Consider the following 22701-nt stretch of genomic DNA (forward strand, 5'->3'; position numbering starts at 1 on the left):
CTACGTACCCAGAATTGACGTATCTCGGTCAGAGACGAATGAAGAAAGCATTTAGTCAGAAAGTGCGCCCTCGGGGGTATCAAGTCGGTGAATTGGTACTCAAAATATTTCTTCCTCCCAACACAGATCACAGGGGCAAATGGACACCGAACTATGAGGGTCCGTACGTGGTTAAAAGGATTTTCTATGGCGGAGTTTTGATGCTAACAACCATGGATGGCGAAGGATTCCCGTCCCCTATTAACTCAGACGCAGTTAAAAAAAAATACTTCGCATAAAATAGACCCGCTGGACGATAAAAAGAATACTCCAGGCAAAAAAAGGGCATCCCGACGAACCAAAAAAAAGAGAATAAAGAGGTTCGGGCAAAAATTAGGGATATAAAAAAAAGAGTACACCCGGTGAGTCGAAAACCCAAAAGGGCGGCTCAGGCAAAAATGGGTATCTCGATGGATTGAAAACCCGAAAAGGGGGCGATCCAGGCAAAAGTTAGGGAATAAGCGAATGGCTGTGATCTGAGTTCATCAGTGTTATATCACCGTTTCATTCAATCCGGCAATCTTCGAAGGTTAAAGATCGACTAATCATCCACTTCAGAAAGCAAGATGAGCAGAGCGTCTTGAGGACATACGAGTCATAGAAGAGTCGAAACTCAGTGGAACCCCGTATCCCCGTTGTCATTAGGATAGTTCTCTTTTTATAGCGATCACCTCTTTTCAGGGATCAGCTTCCTGATACCCTCGCCTATTCCTGGCATAAATTTTCTCCCCATTAAGAGTCGAATAATTCAGTTAAAGAGCCTATTTATTTTTCATTTATCAGTTTGTTTGCAAAAATGTCCGAATTTTTGATAAAACATATTGCATATGAACATAATGGTGGCTTTTGCAGATGATTTGCACAGGAAAACATTTAAAATTGCTTTGAATGTGCTTAATCCCGAACGGTGAATTCAAACTGAGTAATTCCCCCGAGGCATACGTGTATTTTTGGTTGCAGGTCACAGGAACCGGATGCCAAGTCATGAATCCTCATCCCCAAGCGGTTGACAAAGTCTCTCCTCAGCAGAGCATGTTCCCCAACAAAGTTGACAGTATCCAGACTGTCTATCCCCAGTAGAGTTGACAGTATCCAGACTATATATCCCCAACGGAGTTGACGGTGTCAGACTGTATCTTCCTAGCAACAACGGAGTGGTTGCATACCCAACGGACAAGAGGGTGGTGTTCCCAGTGTTCATCTCATCCCCAGCAGATTATTTCTAACAGATTTGTTCTAATCCCCAGCTTGAGGGAGATTAGCAAGTTCATATCCTCAGCAAAGGCCGTTTCCTACGACATTTCCCCAGGAAGTGTTTTCCCCACAAACTCTCCTCACAGAGCCTCGCCGAACAAAGTTTCCATAGTTGATACTCCCCCCGCAAGGTCAACTTTTCAAGCAGCCAATTTATTTTTGGTGGCTCATTGGTCCCGGCAGACGGATCATTCCCCACAGAGCATTCAAGGATTGATACAGCGATCTGTTCCCTACCGGAGTTTGCTTCCCCAAGCAGATTTCTTTTTACACCATGCATAACATTTGCATTTGCATGCATATCATATCAAGCATACACATAAGCTGATAAACAGGTTCTTCCAAGCAGACTGAAGAATTACTTTACAACCAAGGTCATGAGATCCAGCCAAAGGATCAAGCGTGAGTGATCCAGCCTGAGGGTCGTTTTGAAGATTCAGCCTGAGAATCGGTTTCCAATGATCCAGCCTGAGGGTCATTTTGAAGATTCAGCCTGAGAATCGTTTTCCAGTGATCCAGCCTGAGGGTCATTTTGAAGATTCAGCCTGAGAATCGTGTTCCAGTGATCCAGCCTGAGGGTCCATTTCGAAGATTCAGCCTGAGAATCGTGTTCCAGTGATCCAGCCTGAGGGTCATTTCAAAGATTCAGCCTGAGAATCGTGTTCCAGTGATCCAGCCTGAGGGTCATTTCGAAGATTCAGCCTGAGAATCGTGTTCCAGTAAGCCAGCCTAAGGCTCAATTTGAAGATTCCCCAGTGAAGTCGCCTACCAGCTTTATTTCCCCAGCAAGCCCAAGTCTAATTGAGGAGTCGTTACAACATGTTCTAGCCCGAAGAATATGTACGAAGCCCAAAAGTGGAATATGCTCGAAGCTGCATATCTAATATGAAGGTTGGGTGTAGATTTCAAAAGAGGGTCAACCAGCGCATGCCTCAGATGCGGGATCCTAATGATGGGAATTTATCATCAAAACAATCCAGATCTAGCCAGAAGATCGAAGTAGATTCAGCCAGAGAATCGAAACAAAGGAGATCTAGCCAGAAGATCGAAGAGGATCTAGCCAGAAGATCGAAGTCAGGTCTAGCCCGAAGACCGGAAATAGATTCAGCCAGAGAATCGCAACAATTCAGATCTAGCCAGAAGATCGAAGTAGATTCAGCCAGAGAATCAAAGGAAATAGATTCAGCCAGAGAATCGAAACGAAGGAGATCTAGCCAGAAGATCGAAGAAGATCTAGCCAGAAGATCAAAATCGTATCCAGCCCGAGGATCAAAATTAATATCCAACCAGAGGACTAAATTGAGTATAGGTTCAGCCAGAGGATCGAAACTCCAGATTAAGGCAGAGGATCGGAAGAAAAATAAATAGCACGGTGTATTTCCGCAGTTTTGTGGTGTTCTCGGAGCGTAAATTTTCGGTCTGTCTTTGGTATTCAATCACAGCTCACCCCGTTTGTCTGATAAGCTGTTCGCTTTCATCCTACTCGGTTTAGCTGATGATTGAATAGGGGCAGCTGTAACACCCCAAAATTTGCCCTCCTCATTCATGCATTCATTTAGCATTTTATATCGCATTTCATCATGTCAATCAGAATTAGATCCGAAAAAAAGAATTTTTTTTTTACAAAATAAATAAATAAATTAAAATAATAATAAAAAAATAAATAAAATATAATAATTTTTTTTGGACTTGGGTCTCTCTCATTTGAGCCCACAAAACCATGAAATTCAGTCCATAAATACCAAGGCTTCACTTGAGAAAAAGAAACAGAAGCAAAATACTCTGAGGTTTCCTTGGAACAAAACCCTGGACAAAACCTGAAGAGAAACCTGACAGAGAATTCAGAGCAACCTCCAAACCCTGAAGGGCCTCACGGGTGCAACTCAATTTCAATCAAGCTCTCCAATCAGGTTTGCCCTATTCCCATTATTTTTACGCCTTCAATTTGAATGTTTTAAATGTGTGATGTATTATGAATGGGTGAAACATATGCCTTGAATGTTTAATCACATGATTTCTGAAGCGTATGCCACAGGGTTTGAGGTTTCTGAAACCATACTGTTATCCATGAAAAAAATGCTTATGGTGTTTCACTAACCCTTTTGTTGAGTTTTTGTGAGGGCTCACATGACTTTTGCAGGGATAACTTGCGTGGTTTACCACTTTATTTGTGGGATAACCCCTGGAGGTTCATTCCGATTACCTGTACTGACCCACTTTCTTTGATGATGTTAGCTTGGAAGGATCCCTGGGTTTCTTACTCCTTTAATTGCTGTTACTTCGGATCTTTATCCGTGTGGTACTTTTACCTCTTTTCTGCATTTTATCGCTTTCTTAGCTGGAAGACCTCGATAGGAGGCATTTGTTTTCTTTTGTTTATTTACTTCTGAGCCCCTTGTTGGCACATTTACTTTATACATGTTTGTTTTGTATGCGTTCGTATCCCTGCAGGTAGTGCAGTTCCTTCGTCAAGGACTGCCTTTTTGCCCTTTTGCATGAGTAACCCTCAAACCCTAAAACCCAAAGCAACACGTTAACTCCTTCTACTACAGGTGAGTAAGTCTCCAAAGGTCGAGCATCCGGTAGATTGCATAGTAACGTCGTTCGTCCAAAACCCACTCCATAACCCCGTAGTCAGCCGAACTACGTTTTGCTCTGATTCTCAGGCCAGATGAGATACGTAGGCATAAGACGGGATGTCTTAGCGAGCACACATCCCCCAACCCATAGGTCAGCCGAGCTACGAAGACTCTGATTCTCATATTCAGATGAGATACGTATGCAGTGGATGCGACATCCGCGCGAGTCATTTTTATTTAACCCTTTTTTTTTGGTAAACAGCACAAGATAAACTCACACCCTTTAGACAAGAACTACACAAGTGGATCCCGTAGAGTACTATGGATGCGTAGGGGTGCTAATACCTTCCCTTCGCATAACCGACTCCCGAACCCAAGATTTGGTTGCGAGACCCCGTCTTGTCCTTTCCTTTTTCAGGTTTACTTCGAGCGTTTCCTTTCCCTCCTTTGGGATGAATAACGCACGGTGGCGACTCTTCTGTCTTTTTTTCTTTCGCCGGTTGTTTTTTTTGCGCACTGTATTTTTCAGGTTGCGACACCTGCATAACAGGATAAATATCTATGGGCCCAATATTGAACTGGACAAGGATGACACGGTCTATGCCTTGTGTTCAATATAGACATAAGGGCAAAAAGGTAATTATACACATAAGTTTTATCACAGAAGGAATTGTCAGATCACATGACATTTTCCTGTCTTGGGTAGCAGTGATGTGTTGCTAGATACCGCTCACTGTTTATTATGTTAAATGCGTGATTTAATATAATTGCCAACGTCACTAAAACCTACAGGGTCACACACAAAGGACGGATTGATGAGAGATAGAGTATCTAAGGAATACCGTAAGGTACGGTGCCCTTAAGTGAATTATAGAACATCGTAAGGTACTGTGTACTTAAGTAGAATACGAAATATGGTAAGGTACCATGGGCTTAAGTGATTTTGGGCATATTATAAGATATGGGCCAAAATACACTTAAGTGGGCTTTTAGCTTGAAGCCCACACAAGTGGTTCTATAAATAGAACCCTTGTGAAGAAGCATAAATGGCGGTTGCATTATTTTCGTTTTCTCTCTCTCTCTCTCTCTCTCTCTCTCACTCAAAGCCTTCATTCGTACCAGCTAGCACTAAGATTGAAGGAATCCGTTCGTGTGGACTGAGTAGAGACGTTGTCATCGTTCAACGTTCGTGATCGCTCTGTGGATCTGCATCAAAGGTTTTGATCGTCACAAGAGATCTGCACCAAAGGTTTCAATCGTCACAAGAGGTAAATATTCTATCACTGATCATGACCATTCGTAAGGATCTCTAAAGGAGAAAATTTTAATTTCCGCTGCGTTTTGGACCGCAATTTCTCCTTTAGAAACAGTACGTAATATCTCAAAACCAGATAAAGGGAATGAACTCCCCCTGAGTTAGATCATCTGATTTAACAGAAGTTCTTACCGGACCTTCCTTGTGTGGAGTTGGTTTTGTACCTTAGCTATTTTCCTGCATAACTTTAGTCATCATAAGTTATTAATATTTATTAATGTTTGCAGTTCCTTGAGAGGTTTTAGATATGTTTTCATCATAGCTGTCGAAGTGGTTAAAGCTGGTAATGCCCAAGGCTGGGGCAAATTTGTGGAGCCAGTCATCAAAGAAGACAAGTTTGGATTGGGGTATGCTCCGGGATCTCAGAAGAATGAAACCGGTACTCTCTCCAGCGGGGGTTTGGTTTCCCCCCACATCGTCAATGCTGCAGATGAAGACAAGGCTGATAGCGACTGTGACTTAGATAGCTGGATTCACCCGTGTGTCCCGGGAGAAAAGCTCGACAATTGGTCGTCTGAAAAAACCGTCCGGGATACTCTACTGAAAGAGTGATTTTTATTGTTTTCCTTTATTACATGCATAATAAAGTCTTACACTTTGCCCAAGGTGTAACGGCTCATTTGTAGGGCCATCCATTTAGTTACGTTTCGCAATTATTTTTATCATCAATAAAGGACGGCTTTTGCAAACAATTTTGTGTTCTCTTTCTTTCAGTTTTTTCTACTTTTACAAAAAAAAATGGCAATGTTTCTTTTTTCGTTTTTTCTTTCTTTCCAAAAAAAAAATCTCTCATTCTAAGGTAAAGCATGATCCTCCATCATGCAGAGCCGGCCACTCGGATCTCACTGCTAACGACACTGCTATGGCCAAGTATGACTTCGACAATCCTATCTATTAAGCTGAAGAAGGGGTTGAGGAAGATTGTGAATTGCCTGAAGGGTTAGCCAGATTGTTGAAACAGGAGGACCGAGCTATTACACCTTATCAGGAGGTGATTGAGACCATCAACGTTGGTACTGAAGACGACAAGAAAGAGATCAAGATCGGGGCCAGTCTACAGGCCGAGAGGAAAGACCGTTGATCATGTACTTGACTGTGTTAGAAAGGTCAATGGGTTGTGTGCTCGGTCAGCATGACGAGTCAGGTCGAAAAGAGCATGCAATATACTACCTTAGCAAAAGTTTACCGACTGTGAACAAAGATACTCATTGCTCGAGGAAACTTGCCGCGCTTTGGCATGGGCTGCTCGCCGACTAAGACAGTATATGTTGACTCACACGACTCTATTGATATCAAAAATGGATCCAGTCAAGTATATTTTTGAAAAGCCATCACTTACCGGAAAGGTTACTAGGTGACAAATGATACTGACAGAGTATGACATCCAATACACTTCACAAAAAGCCATCAAGGGAAGTGTCTTGTCAGACTATCTTGCAGAGCAACCGATTGATGATTACCAACCTATGAGGTTTGACTTTCCTGATGAGGACATCATGTTTCTCAAATCGAAAGATTGAGAGGAACCACTCCCGGAGGAGGGGCCTGACCCTGAATCCAAATGGGTTATGATGTTTGATGGGGCGGTCCACGTCAATGGTCGCGGAGTTGGTATAATGTTGATCACACCGGAAGGGGGTTCATATGTCATTTGGTGCCAGAATAACTTTTCCCTGCACCAACAATGAAGCCGAATACGAAGCTTGTATCCTAAGACTTGAGGAAGCCGTCAATATACAGATTAAAACCCTGGATGTATACGGAGATTCAGCTTTGGTCATCAATCAAACCAACGGGAAATGGTGCTATGCTGGAACTACGTACCCAGAATTGACGTATCTCGGTCAGAGACGAATGAAGAAAGCATTTAGTCAGAAAGTGCGCCCTCGGGGGTATCAAGTCGGTGAATTGGTACTCAAAATATTTCTTCCTCCCAACACAGATCACAGGGGCAAATGGACACCGAACTATGAGGGTCCGTACGTGGTTAAAAGGATTTTCTATGGCGGAGTTTTGATGCTAACAACCATGGATGGCGAAGGATTCCCGTCCCCTATTAACTCAGACGCAGTTAAAAAAAAATACTTCGCATAAAATAGACCCGCTGGACGATAAAAAGAATAGTCCAGGCAAAAAAAGGGCATCCCGACGAACCAAAAAAAAGAGAATAAAGAGGTTCGGGCAAAAATTAGGGATATAAAAAAAAGAGTACACCCGGTGAGTCGAAAACCCAAAAGGGCGGCTCAGGCAAAAATGGGTATCTCGATGGATTGAAAACCCGAAAAGGGGGCGATCCAGGCAAAAGTTAGGGAATAAGCGAATGACTGTGATCTGAGTTCATCAGTGTTATATCACCGTTTCATTCAATCTGGCAATCTTCGAAGGTTAAAGATCGACTAATCATCCACTTCAGAAAGCAAGATGAGCAGAGCGTCTTGAGGACATACGAGTCATAGCAGAGTCGAAACTCAGTGGAACCCCGTATCCCCGTTGTCATTAGGATAGTTCTCTTTTTATAGCGATCACCTCTTTTCAGGGATCAGCTTCCTGATACCCTCGCCTATTCCTGGCATAAATTTTCTCCCCATTAAGAGTCGAATAATTCAGTTAAAGAGCCTATTTATTTTTCATTTATCAGTTTGTTTGCAAAAATGTCCGAATTTTTGATAAAACATATTGCATATGAACATAATGGTGGCTTTTGCAGATGATTTGCACAGGAAAACATTTAAAATTGCTTTGAATGTGCTTAATCCCGAACGGTGAATTCAAACCGAGTAATTCCCCCGAGGCATACGTGTATTTTTGGTTGCAGGTCACAGGAACCGGATGCCAAGTCATGAATCCTCATCCCCAAGCGGTTGACAAAGTCTCTCCTCAGCAGAGCATGTTCCCCAACAAAGTTGACAGTATCCAGACTGTCTATCCCCAGTAGAGTTGACAGTATCCAGACTATATATCCCCAACGGAGTTGACGGTGTCAGACTGTATCTTCCTAGCAACAACGGAGTGGTTGCATACCCAACAGACAAGAGGGTGGTGTTCCCAGTGTTCATCTCATCCCCAGCAGATTATTTCTAACAAATTTGTTCTAATCCCCAGCTTGAGGGCGATTAGCAAGTTCATATCCTCAGCAAAGGCCGTTTCCTACGACATTTCCCCAGGAAGTGTTTTCCCCACAAACTCTCCTCACAGAGCCTCGCCGAACAAAGTTTCCATAGTTGATACTCCCCCCGCAAGGTCAACTTTTCAAGCAGCCAATTTATTTTTGGTGGCTCATTGGTCCCGGCAGACGGATCATTCCCCACAGAGCATTCAAGGATTGATACAGCGATCTGTTCCCTACCGGAGTTTGCTTCCCCAAGCAGATTTCTTTTTACACCATGCATAACATTTGCATTTGCATGCATATCATATCAAGCATACACATAAGTTGATAAACAGGTTCTTCCAAGCAGACTGAAGAATTACTTTACAACCAAGGTCATGAGATCCAGCCAAAGGATCAAGCGTGAGTGATCCAGCCTGAGGGTCGTTTTGAAGATTCAGCCTGAGAATCGGTTTCCAGTGATCCAGCCTGAGGGTCATTTTGAAGATTCAGCCTGAGAATCGTTTTCCAGTGATCCAGCCTGAGGGTCATTTTGAAGATTCAGCCTGAGAATCGTGTTCCAGTGATCCAGCCTGAGGGTCCATTTCGAAGATTCAGCCTGAGAATCGTGTTCCAGTGATCCAGCCTGAGGGTCATTTCAAAGATTCAGCCTGAGAATCGTGTTCCAGTGATCCAGCCTGAGGGTCATTTCGAAGATTCAGCCTGAGAATCGTGTTCCAGTAAGCCAGCCTAAGGCTCAATTTGAAGATTCCCCAGTGAAGTCGCCTACCAGCTTTATTTCCCCAGCAAGCCCAAGTCTAATTGAGGAGTCGTTACAACATGTTCTAGCCCGAAGAATATGTACGAAGCCCAAAAGTGGAATATGCTCGAAGCTGCATATCTAATATGAAGGTTGGGTGTAGATTTCAAAAGAGGGTCAACCAGCGCATGCCTCAGATGCGGGATCCTAATGATGGGAATTTATCATCAAAACAATCCAGATCTAGCCAGAAGATCGAAGTAGATTCAGCCAGAGAATCGAAACAAAGGAGATCTAGCCAGAAGATCGAAGAGGATCTAGCCAGAAGATCGAAGTCAGGTCTAGCCCGAAGACCGGAAATAGATTCAGCCAGAGAATCGCAACAATTCAGATCTAGCCAGAAGATCGAAGTAGATTCAGCCAGAGAATCAAAGGAAATAGATTCAGCCAGAGAATCGAAACGAAGGAGATCTAGCCAGAAGATCGAAGAAGATCTAGCCAGAAGATCAAAATCGTATCCAGCCCGAGGATCAAAATTAATATCCAACCAGAGGACTAAATTGAGTATAGGTTCAGCCAGAGGATCGAAACTCCAGATTAAGGCAGAGGATCGGAAGAAAAATAAATAGCACGGTGTATTTCCGCAGTTTTGTGGTGTTCTCGGAGCGTAAATTTTCGGTCTGTCTTTGGTATTCAATCACAGCTCACCCCGTTTGTCTGATAAGCTGTTCGCTTTCATCCTACTCGGTTTAGCTGATGATTGAATAGGGGCAGCTGTAACACCCCAAAATTTGCCCTCCTCATTCATGCATTCATTTAGCATTTTATATCGCATTTCATCATGTCAATCAGAATTAGATCCGAAAAAAAGAATTTTTTTTTTACAAAATAAATAAATAAATTAAAATAATAATAAAAAAATAAATAAAATATAATAATTTTTTTTGGACTTGGGTCTCTCTCATTTGAGCCCACAAAACCATGAAATTCAGTCCATAAATACCAAGGCTTCACTTGAGAAAAAGAAACAGAAGCAAAATACTCTGAGGTTTCCTTGGAACAAAACCCTGGACAAAACCTGAAGAGAAACCTGACAGAGAATTCAGAGCAACCTCCAAACCCTGAAGGGCCTCACGGGTGCAACTCAATTTCAATCAAGCTCTCCAATCAGGTTTGCCCTATTCCCATTATTTTTACGCCTTCAATTTGAATGTTTTAAATGTGTGATGTATTATGAATGGGTGAAACATATGCCTTGAATGTTTAATCACATGATTTCTGAAGCGTATGCCACAGGGTTTGAGGTTTCTGAAACCATACTGTTATCCATGAAAAAAATGCTTATGGTGTTTCACTAACCCTTTTGTTGAGTTTTTGTGAGGGCTCACATGACTTTTGCAGGGATAACTTGCGTGGTTTACCACTTTATTTGTGGGATAACCCCTGGAGGTTCATTCCGATTACCTGTACTGACCCACTTTCTTTGATGATGTTAGCTTGGAAGGATCCCTGGGTTTCTTACTCCTTTAATTGCTGTTACTTCGGATCTTTATCCGTGTGGTACTTTTACCTCTTTTCTGCATTTTATCGCTTTCTTAGCTGGAAGACCTCGATAGGAGGCATTTGTTTTCTTTTGTTTATTTACTTCTGAGCCCCTTGTTGGCACATTTACTTTATACATGTTTGTTTTGTATGCGTTCGTATCCCTGCAGGTAGTGCAGTTCCTTCGTCAAGGACTGCCTTTTTGCCCTTTTGCATGAGTAACCCTCAAACCCTAAAACCCAAAGCAACACGTTAACTCCTTCTACTACAGGTGAGTAAGTCTCCAAAGGTCGAGCATCCGGTAGATTGCATAGTAACGTCGTTCGTCCAAAACCCACTCCATAACCCCGTAGTCAGCCGAACTACGTTTTGCTCTGATTCTCAGGCCAGATGAGATACGTAGGCATAAGACGGGATGTCTTAGCGAGCACACATCCCCCAACCCATAGGTCAGCCGAGCTACGAAGACTCTGATTCTCATATTCAGATGAGATACGTATGCAGTGGATGCGACATCCGCGCGAGTCATTTTTATTTAACCCTTTTTTTTTGGTAAACAGCACAAGATAAACTCACACCCTTTAGACAAGAACTACACAAGTGGATCCCGTAGAGTACTATGGATGCGTAGGGGTGCTAATACCTTCCCTTCGCATAACCGACTCCCGAACCCAAGATTTGGTTGCGAGACCCCGTCTTGTCCTTTCCTTTTTCAGGTTTACTTCGAGCGTTTCCTTTCCCTCCTTTGGGATGAAGGCGACTCTTCTGTCTTTTTTTCTTTCGCCGGTTGTTTTTTTTGCGCACTGTATTTTTCAGGTTGCGACACCTGCATAACAGGATAAATATCTATGGGCCCAATATTGAACTGGACAAGGATGACACGGTCTATGCCTTGTGTTCAATATAGACATAAGGGCAAAAAGGTAATTATACACATAAGTTTTATCACAGAAGGAATTGTCAGATCACATGACATTTTCCTGTCTTGGGTAGCAGTGATGTGTTGCTAGATACCGCTCACTGTTTATTATGTTAAATGCGTGATTTAATATAATTGCCAACGTCACTAAAACCTACAGGGTCACACACAAAGGACGGATTGATGAGAGATAGAGTATCTAAGGAATACCGTAAGGTACGGTGCCCTTAAGTGAATTATAGAACATCGTAAGGTACTGTGTACTTAAGTAGAATACGAAATATGGTAAGGTACCATGGGCTTAAGTGATTTTGGGCATATTATAAGATATGGGCCAAAATACACTTAAGTGGGCTTTTAGCTTGAAGCCCACACAAGTGGTTCTATAAATAGAACCCTTGTGAAGAAGCATAAATGGCGGTTGCATTATTTTCGTTTTCTCTCTCTCTCTCTCTCTCACTCAAAGCCTTCATTCGTACCAGCTAGCACTAAGATTGAAGGAATCCGTTCGTGTGGACTGAGTAGAGACGTTGTCATCGTTCAACGTTCGTGATCGCTCTGTGGATCTGCATCAAAGGTTTTGATCGTCACAAGAGATCTGCACCAAAGGTTTCAATCGTCACAAGAGGTAAATATTCTATCACTGATCATGACCATTCGTAAGGATCTCTAAAGGAGAAAATTTTAATTTCCGCTGCGTTTTGGACCGCAATTTCTCCTTTAGAAACAGTACGTAATATCTCAAAACCAGATAAAGGGAATGAACTCCCCCTGAGTTAGATCATCTGATTTAACAGAAGTTCTTACCGGACCTTCCTTGTGTGGAGTTGGTTTTGTACCTTAGCTATTTTCCTGCATAACTTTAGTCATCATAAGTTATTAATATTTATTAATGTTTGCAGTTCCTTGAGAGGTTTTAGATATGTTTTCATCATAGCTGTTTTTAGTTCTCCCCCTTTTTGTCAGAATCAAAAAGACTTCGAAAAAATAAGCAAGAAACAGATATTCATATAACAGAGAAAAACAGGTACAAATAGGCAGCAAAGAAAGCATAGATCAGAAAGCATTAAAAAACATTAGAAGGAAAAGCAACAAACAAAAGAGCCTAAGTGCCTAAGGGTTTAGGGGTAGAGGCATCCTTTGGAGCACCTGAGTCAACAGGTTCTGAATGTTGGTATTGACGGAATCCTGGTGATCCAACATAGCTCGTACCACTTGTTGTTCCTTTTGCAATTCCTCTAGAGTTTTTAAGACCAGAGAGGAAAAACCAGAGTTAGATTGCCCCCCCTGAGTCAAAGCATCAGCCCTGGCCTTGGCAGCTTCCTCTTCAGTAATGCGTGCTGCTTCTTCAGCGTCGTCTTTTGCTTTTGCCTCAGCCGCATCAGCAGCCGCAGCTTCAGCATCAACCTTTTCTTCAACTTCTCTGATCCTCTGCTCTTCTTCCAGACGAGCTTTCTCTTCTGCTTCCGTCCTGGCCTTTTCCTCAGCCTCTCTGGCCAAGCGAGCTTGGAGCCTTATACCATCATCTCGGATGAAGTCGTTACGAACTTGTTCAGAGAGGCCTTTCAGTTTGAAGGCTTCAGAGGTCATCCATCTGATCACTCTATTCCAGTGGATCCTTATTGTAGATGGATCATTACTGATGCCAGAGTTGATAGACAGAGACTTGATCTTCTCCACTGAAGACTCTGCAAAAACCGTCATTGCTTCTTCTAAGAAGGGGAAGGCAGTTTCAGGTTCAAAGTTAGAGGCTGGGGAGGATGGTGGAGTTTGGTTGGTGTCATTTGTATTTAGAATAGGAGTGATGATGGCAACAAAGGTTTGTGGTGGGGGAATAGCAGAGGGAGATGGTGTTGTCTGTTCATGTTGTGGATTTAGTTGAGGTTCAGATGGTGAGGGTATAGGTTGTTCAGGAGGTGGATTAGGTTGTTGTGCAGGTGGTGGTGTTTGTGGTTGTTCAAATGTAGTTGGATTTTGTTGTTCAGGGGGTGGAGAAGCGACTTCTGGTTCAGGTTCAAGTTGTGATGGATGTTGAGAGGCTAGAGCACGAGCTTGAAGCTGAGCTAGAGTAGGGGATTGGGGGTCAGAGGGTTCGGTGTCAGAGGAAAGGACATAATATGGTGGGGATGAAGGTGAAGATGATGATGGTGAGGTAGTTTCGCTCAGCATTTCTGCTTTAGAAATGAGTAGTGTGGTGGTTGCAAGGTTAAATTTGAGAGATGGTGGATTAGAGGTTCTGGTGGTTGAGGGGGTGTTTCAGATGAGGTCTATATGGGAGTGGTTTGGGGGAAGAGAAGAAGCAATAGGCTTAAGTTTTACAGAGCGGGAAGGAGGTATAAACTTACTTAGAGAGTCAGCCAGAGGGACTGGAGGTCTTGACCCAGAAGTTTCTCCCAACTTTGCCTTCTTCTCCTTCTTGGACTTCTCAGAGGGCTCTCACATCCTCTTCATGAAGTTTGGTGGATGCTCAGGTAGCCAATCCACTAAGAACTCAGAGATGTCCACCCCTTGGTTAACAAGATCTTGTAGATAGTAAACTACCACTTCTTGAGGGTCAATCTTGGAGAACAGATAGAGACTGTTGGGAATATTCCTCTGATCCTTGAGTGATTCCCAAGAAGTGTCTAGAGTTGGTTTAGCTCTGACTTGCTGAATTATCCCCATACTCTTTAGGTTCCGAGCATTCAGAGGTCTCCTAATGTCAACAGTGACATCCTCCATTAGATTGTGATGGATCAGGTGATCCACTAAGCCACTCTCGATTAGAACATCCGAGATAAGTCTTCCCAGAGGAATGTAGTTTCTGGTCTTCATGTTATTTCTTGTATCTTTGACAGAGTCTCTGAGATACTTGAAGAGCAGTGCTGGTAGACACAATTTCAGCCCCTTATGGATGCAGTGCAGAATGCACTTATGATCTGTGTTGATGTAGTCAGAAGAGTTTGATGCAAGGCGATGATGAATGATGCCTAGGATGATCTTTAGCCAGACACGGAGATTCTGATGGAGTTCTTTGTTCTTGGCGTGTTTTCCCTCAGTGTTCTGTTGAAAGATAGTGGGGTTTATTTCCTGGGACCAGTATTTTACCCTAGGGTTGATGTTATAGATTCTTCTTTCTCCTGTCTTTTCCATATTCAGAAGGGAGGCAATTGATTTCTCAGTGATGACTATTTTGACTCCCAGAACATGAGAGACGATGTAGTGATCATCTGAGTCTGCGAAACGCCAGAATTCCTTCACCAGATATGTGTACACATGGTCATAGAGTCTCTGAAAATAGGTTTCCCACCCTTGCATTCTTAACTCTTCAGTTAGGTCTACACCATTTATCTTCATATTTTCAAAATCCACCAGTGATTTGCACAGTACCTCAAGCTTCTCAAATGGTGTTGCTAGGTGGATGTGAGGTTTACGGTCAAGAATGTGGGGTTCCCTGTAGATGGGGGTTGAGACAACGCCAGTAGTTTCAGTTGATTGTTGAGTAGAAATGGGTGTTTGATCCGTTGAATCCATCTGTTGAGAGAAGTTGTAGACAAATTGTTATTGAGCATCCATATAGAACAATGTTGAAGATGAAGGTTTGAATGAAGAACTTGTTGAAAAAGTAGAAACCTTGATGAAGATGATGAAGAACTGAGAGAAGGAAGGTTTGTGTAGGGCATGAGTGTAAGGTGTGAGATTGTGATGTGTGAAATGAATTTATACCCACATAGATGCATGCAAAACAACATCATTAGAAGTAGTTTAGATGTTAAACAATTTAAATGAAGCACATTATCCAAGTTTGCACGTTTGGAGGAGAAATGATTACAGCCCATGATGGAGGTCTAATCCCCAAATCAGCACACTGCTCGAGGAGATTTCAAGAGTCTGTCTCTTGATTTCTGCTAGACAACTGTCTAGAAGTTTCAAGATCAGACGCATGATGCTCCACGTGTTGACTTATCTGATCTTCAGGAATACCAACGGGTTAGGTCTTAAGGATTTCTGATTCAGATGACTCCTAACTGGTAGAAGCATCAGAGTCAGATCCAGATACCAGATGTTTAATTCAGAATCTTATTTGGCTATTTCAGAGAAGCACATTTATTCTGGACAAATTTGAATGTTAAAATTTTTCAAAATAAAAGAGAATCTGTCTTCAGCGAGGGGTTTAGTAAAGATGTCAGCCCATGGATGATCTGTATCAATAAATTTTAGAGATATTACCCCTTTCTGAACATAGTCTCTAATGAAGTGATGTTTTATTTCTATGTGCTTAGCTCTGGAATACAATATAGGATTCTTACTTAAACAAATGGCAGCAGTATTATCATATAAGATAGGAATGTTACTCTCAAAGATCAGAAGGTCTTCGAGTTGATTTTTCATCTAGAGCATCTGAGTGGTGCAAAGTGATGCTGATATATATTCTGCTTTTGCAGTGGACAGGGCTATGGTTGATTGTCTTTTGCTGGCCCATGATATAAGATTATTTTCCAAGAACTGACAGTTTCCAGATGTATTTTTACGTTCCATTCTGTCCCCTGCATAATCTGCATTACAATAACCAGAGAGCCTATACTCTGATGTTTTCTCATACATCAGGCCAAGGTTAGGGGTTCATTTCAGATACCTGAGGATTCTTTTAACAGATGTTAAATGAGATTCCCTGGGATCTTATTGGAATCTGGAACAAAGACATACACTAAACAAAATATCAGGGTGTGTAGCCTTCAAATAGAGAAGAGAGCATATCATACCATGATAGAGCTTCTGACAAACCTTCTGGCTAGTTTCTTCCTTCTCCAAAATGCAGGTTGGATGCATTGGTGTCTTAGCAGGTTTGCGTTCAACCATTTCGAATTTCTTCAGAATGTCTTTTATGTACTTACTTTGGTATATGTAGGTAGCTTCTGAAGCTTGATTGATTTGAATTCCCAGAAAGAATTTTAGTTCTTGCATTAAGCTCATTTTAAATACTGCCTGCATTAGCTCAGAGAATTCTTGATATACAAAGGGGTTAGTTGAACCAAAAATAATGTCATCAACATATATCTTGCATATCATGAGATAATTTCTAATGTTTTTACAGAAGAGTGTAGAGTCAACCTTTCCTCTAATAAAATCATGTTCCAGAAGAAAATTACTTAATCTTTCATACCAAGCTCTAGGAGCTTGTTTTAGTCCATACAAAGATTTCTTAAGTTTAAAAACGTGTTCTAGACATTTAGAGTTTTCAAAACCTGGAGGTTGATTGACATATACTTCTTCTAATATATAACCATTCAGGAATGCGCTCTTGACGTCCATCTGATATAGTTTGATGGAATGATTTACAGTAAATGAAACAAGTAAGCGAATAGATTCTAACTTGGCGACTGGGGCAAAGGTTTCATTATAGTCAATGCCTTCTTATTGACTGTAACCCTGTGCCACCAGTCATGCTTTATTTCTGACTACTTCTCCCTTTTCGTTCAGTTTGTTTCTGAACACCCATCTGATTCCAATAATGTGAGTTCCTTTAGGCTTTGGGACGAGATCCCAGACGTCATTCTTTGAGAATTGATCTAGCTCTTCTTTCATAGCCAGAACCCAGTCATTGTCTTGAAGTGCCTCATCACAGGAAGTGGGTTCGATTAGAGATACAAATCCCAAAGGAGTTTCTTCAGATACTTTGAATGTTGAACTAGTTCTGACAGGTTCATCCTTGTTTCCCAGAATCAAATCTTCAGAGATGTTGGGACGACTTCTTGATCTTTTCTGGATAGTTGAGGCTTCAGTTGCATCTGGACTTTGTTTGTCAGATACTTTTGGTGCTTTAGTCTTTTCGTCAGAGCCTGCAAGAGTGATCTCCAAATCTGCAAGTTTCTCAACTAGCTTTGACTTTTAAGGGTCAAGCTTATCATCAAATCTAACATGTATTGATTCTTCCACAATTTTGGTTTCTGTGTTGTATACTCTGTAGCCTTTAGAGCGTTCTGAGTATCCTAACATAATACCTTTTTGTGCTTTTGAATCAAACTTGTTCAGATGTTCTGAGGCTCCGTTTGGAGCTGGTTTTTATCATATTTCACATTTTATTACCACTTTATTCATTTACTCGCTCTTTACTTATCTCACGTATTGCTTTAAGCTACTTTTCCGTAATATGTACTTCTAAGCTTCAAACTCATATTTTCATGTTTGTCATAAGCATGTCCAACTAATTTATTAATGCTGGAATGTGAGGACCATCACTTGACGGTACTCTAACTATTGCTTCTTTAGGATTTCGATTGTGGGTTGTTTATATTTTAATACAATCTTTCTGAACTTAATTTAATCGGTCACTGCGAAAGTAGAACCGTGAAAACGTCGAGTTAAGATCGAAAATCGTCTGATATTAAACAATAAGATTGGTTTGTTTTTTATTAATGAATACTGCGAAAGAACTTTGTTAATTAACTAGGAAAATTTAATGATTATAGTAGGAGGTTTTAAAACTATTTGCGGACGTGTTTGTAGGTTTAGGATCCGGTTACCAAAACGAAAGCTTGGAACCCTTTTAAGTTAAATTTTCTAATCAAAATTACTTTTCAGCTAAGTGAAGAATTTAATTCCTTAAAATAGGATTTACTACTTTAACGGAGTAAGCGCCGGTCACACGTGACAATGGACGGTATAGATTAGAGAGTTAAATCAAGTTCTGAATACGCGAAAGCGACAATTCCTGTTCAATTACATTCTTTTCAAAGTAGAAAATATTGCCCTATTCAGCGATCCTATTTAGAAGCAATCAAGAGTACTGTTGTTTGATGAGAGCCACATCCCGGTCTTATTTTCCTGAATTTATTAAAGTTATTTAATTCCATCTCACATTTGTTTAATTGATTCGCCTTAGATAAACATCGTAGTAACTAGAAATGATAGATTGATAGGTAGGTCTCAGTGGGATCAATATCTTTTAAAACTACGTGGTAGACTGCACACTTGCAGTTAGTTATTCCAATAGACTCATAATCTCACAAACAAGTTTTTGGCGCCGTTGTCGGGGACCAATACCGTAAAATTTCGTAACCTGTTGTTACACTGTCTAGATTAAGGAAAACCCTCGCCGGTCAATGTGAAGAACTCGCAGCACCAGAACTTTAGAAAATCCAATAGTTGAACCAGAAAAGTACGTAAGAGCTCGACTGTTGCTCAAACGAATGAGAAGAGCAATAAGAGAAGACCAAAACCGTAGGCCACTCAGAGTGTTTTCCCTACCCTCTAATGAAAAACCTCATTCGTGTATTGTCAACTCAGCTATTACATGTAACAACTTTGAATTGAAACCTACTTTGTTGCAAATTATGCAACAGAACCAGTTCGATGGCCTCCCAACAAAGAACCTAAACCAGCACCCAAAAGTCTTCATTCAACTAGCCGACACACTTAAATGCAATAATGTCATACCCCAAAATTTGTCCTACTTTTTTGCTTTTCATATGACTTATGACCTAAGATTCATCTATATTCATTCATGCTTCATTCATGTGCATCCTTCATTCATGATTAACACTTTCTAACAAGCATCATAAATTCAAGGTCTGTGGCTAATGAAAATAAGGGTTTTTGGCCTAAAGATTATGGTTTTCCTCATCATAGGGGTTGAAACCCTAATTGCTTGTTTCTTTGGGACCTTGACTTTTGATGTCTATATTAGGACATTCATCTGGGCATCCCAACCCAAATTCTTCTCTTTGCTTCTATGAGATCTTGTGTTTGACTTTTTTGTGCATTGACTTGACTTATGAACCCTAATTGTGGGCCCATTATCCCAGGGGTAGCTTGTGAAGCTATGTGTTGTGTTTGAAACCCTAATCAGGGATAGTTGGTGCATGAGTGCCATGTTGGTTAAATTTTATATTGGGGATTCACCAAAACCCTAGTTGCTAGGAGCTTGAGGTCTTGGAGGTGGTATCTTGGTGTCCATTTCACACTAAACCCTAGTTTTTGATCAGGAAAGATCGTGAACCTTGGGGCTTGCTTTGAGAGAGTAGAAACCCTAGTTATGGTTCATGGCATTGGTACACCACTGGTGTTGATTATTGCTTGGTTTAAAACTCTTGGTTATTGCTTGGCACTTGGATCTTTGGCCTAGCTAAAACCCTAATGCATGGCTTGCATTTCATTCATATTCATGTTCTCATGGCCCATTTGGTCCAAGTTTCATTTCATTCACATTCCATTCATGGTTGTCTTGATCTCACTAGGGCCTTTGACAAGTCTTGGTCTCATGTTCTATGGATGTGTCAATATTCATACAAGACGTCTAGGTTTATTGATTCAATTTCATTGTACACTTGGTCAAGGCATTACATTAGTCCACTCACATTCGTGTCATTCACTCATTTGAATTTGGTTTTCATTTGAATTTAAAGTTGTTTCATGTATAAAAACATTTTTAACTAAAAAAAGTATATTTCGTTCATAAAGATCATTTGTTACATTGTCCATACATGTTTCATTGAAAAATTACAAAGAAATTACATATTATGGCATAAGTTGACTTTTGGCCAACTGTTGACTTTCTGGTCAATTGTTGACTTTTTGGTCAACCAGATAACCAAAGTCAACTCATCCTTTCTACATTCCCTAAACTCTAAGACCAATCATCCCTGCATTCATTCATTTCCTACAAAAGAAATTCAAATCAATATGTCATTTGTCATATGCATTTCAAATGTGTCATTTTCAAGCATGAATACATATATGAACCAATTCCAAATTCACATACATTTCTATAATTATAAACCTAACATATTCATTCATTACAAATTCATTCATTTATTACAAATTCATTACACCTAATCATTTCAAATTCATTATAAATTCATTCATTACCAATTGCTTTTACACTTCATTACAAATTCATTACCAAATGGTTCATTTATTACAAATTCATTCTATTACACTTCATCATTTCAAATTCATTACAAATTCATTACCAATGGTTCATTCGTTACAAATTTATTCTATTACACTTCATCATTTCGAATGTTCAACTTGATCAAGACTAGTTCAATAATCCAAAAGCCAAAGCATAAACTATTATCTAACCTATGTTCCTAAAAACATTAACATTTAACCACACATCCTCATAACCAAATGCTCCTAAGCAACCCATACTCAATTGGTCCTCACTTGCACCATGCCAATCCCATGAGAAAACAAGCATAACCATGAACTAACCTACAATCTTAACTTCAAACTATACAAATTGCAATCCAAGCCCATGACATAAAATAACTTAGAAACATAATTCTAAACTATATTCCAAAGAATCTAACCCTAAGTTCCTGTGATTTATCATTCATTTAAATCCTTTCACTTAATTGCATGACCAAACATTTCTTCATGAGCAAGCAAACTGTTCTTCAAGCCATCACCATGAGTTTTCATAAGCCTCCACGCCAAGCATCCTTGAGTCATGACCATTGGACAATCATACATGTTACAACCCTGCAATCCAATACACCATTTCAAATGAATATGTCAGCATTAACAACACATCCTAGCACTAAGTAGCAGCAGCATAACCAGAGAGCATCACCATTTTGTGTATTAACATGATCATGGCATTAACATACTAATTGGGTCACATTTAAATTATATTCAAATATAAACAACATAACAAGTTCAGACAATTAATCCAGCTCTAATTAACAAACATCCTTGCATAATAGTTGCTAACAATCCATCTCTAACAAATAACCTACCTAAACATTTACCATATGCTTACATTTCCTTTTGACAAATAATTCACTAGATATCATCACTGCAACTTTTGATCAAGCATTAAACTACCTGCAACATAGACCCTAATTCATATTATTTATTCAGTTCTGATAGGGAAGCAAGACATCAATTTGGGCTCAAGGTCCAAACGGATTGTCACTTTCTGTCCTGGACCGTCACAAGTTTCCTAGACCCCCCTCCACGGTCCTACATAGAGTGGTCTCAGGGCCCATTCCCTTTTTGGGCGGTTAGTTTTTGTTAGAACTAGTTTTAATCTTGATTAGTTTTAGATTAGCCTAGGTAGATTAATTATATTTAGACTATTAGTTTTGGAAATTAATTAGAACTCTTTAGATTTATTAGATTAGTTAACATGTTTTTAGAACTTTGGTTTAATTAGAACTTTTCTTAATTAGATTTATTAGATTTGATTAGTTAACATATTTTTAGAACTTTGGTTTAATTAGAATTTTAGTTTAATTAGGGTTATTAGAGATTTATTAGGTTCTCATATTGATCTTAGGTTATTAGATAATCCTTTAGAATTATGAAATAATTAGATTTGTTTAGGTTTAATTGAGTATTAGTTAGACTTTTCATGAATAAAAAATAATTCAATATCTATATTATTGTGAAATGACCATTTTGTCCTTAGAAGGTTTATTTTGTTGTTTTGACCATATGAAGACATTCTCCTTTAGGATTAATTTTGACTTAGAGATTAGTTTTAAATCAAGTCTTTTATTAACAAATGCATGTTCCCCTTAGGAATAGCTTGTGAACAATCCTAACCATCATATTAGCTTGTGAAAAAAGAAATTTTGATCAACTAAATCCTTTGATCTTGTATAATCCCACAGTGTATTCAAGTGATTAAAAGACCCTTGGTCACTTGATAAGGCTCTTTATGTAAGTTGTGGAGCTTGAAGTCTCGAGTCAAACTTCGAATCAAGGCATCCCCAATCTATAAATTGTGGAGCTTAAAGCCTCGAGTCAGACTCTTAATCAAGGCATCCCCAGTCATATCAAGTAGTGGATCATACAAGGCACATCAAAGGTGGTTCTTCAAGAGCTTGTTAATCAAGGTTAGAATTGTGTGGCATGAGCCTTCAGTAATAGAGAATGAATGAGAGTGGAGAATTCCATTAACTCATTCTGAATATCTTTTGGTACGGGACGCTTAACCCAGTTGCTCATCGGATTCACCTCTATTCATGGACTTTAGCACAGTTCAAATCCTATGATTGGCAAGTCTCCCCCAGTAAGCAAACAAGACAACAAGCAGAAGACTCTATCAATAACTATCAATCATAATTCAAGTTGTATGCCATGAGCCTTAAGCAACAAAGAATGATGAGAGTGGGGACTTCCTATCCTTATCTAGGTTATCTTTGGATACGGGACGCTTGACCCAGTTGCTCAAGGTATCTGCCTTTATTCGTAGATTTTAATGCAATGCGAATT

General features: G+C 40.3%; 1 protein-coding gene across 1 annotated transcript in view; it reads right to left on the reverse strand.

Moving 5' to 3' along the window:
• Window positions 1-13665, reverse strand: part of LOC127128812 (eukaryotic translation initiation factor 4 gamma-like) — a 39118-nt gene extending 25453 nt beyond the window's left edge. The window contains exons 1-2 of the mRNA XM_051058180.1: window positions 13184-13665; window positions 12765-13090 (exon numbers count right to left, since the gene is read on the reverse strand). Coding sequence (XP_050914137.1) covers window positions 12765-13090; window positions 13184-13665 — 808 coding nt within the window. The remainder of the gene's footprint in view (window positions 1-12764; window positions 13091-13183) is intronic.
• Window positions 13666-22701: the final 9036 nt, after the last annotated feature.

Source organism: Lathyrus oleraceus, chromosome 3, assembly GCF_024323335.1.
Source record: "Lathyrus oleraceus cultivar Zhongwan6 chromosome 3, CAAS_Psat_ZW6_1.0, whole genome shotgun sequence".
Lineage (NCBI taxonomy): Eukaryota > Viridiplantae > Streptophyta > Magnoliopsida > Fabales > Fabaceae > Lathyrus > Lathyrus oleraceus.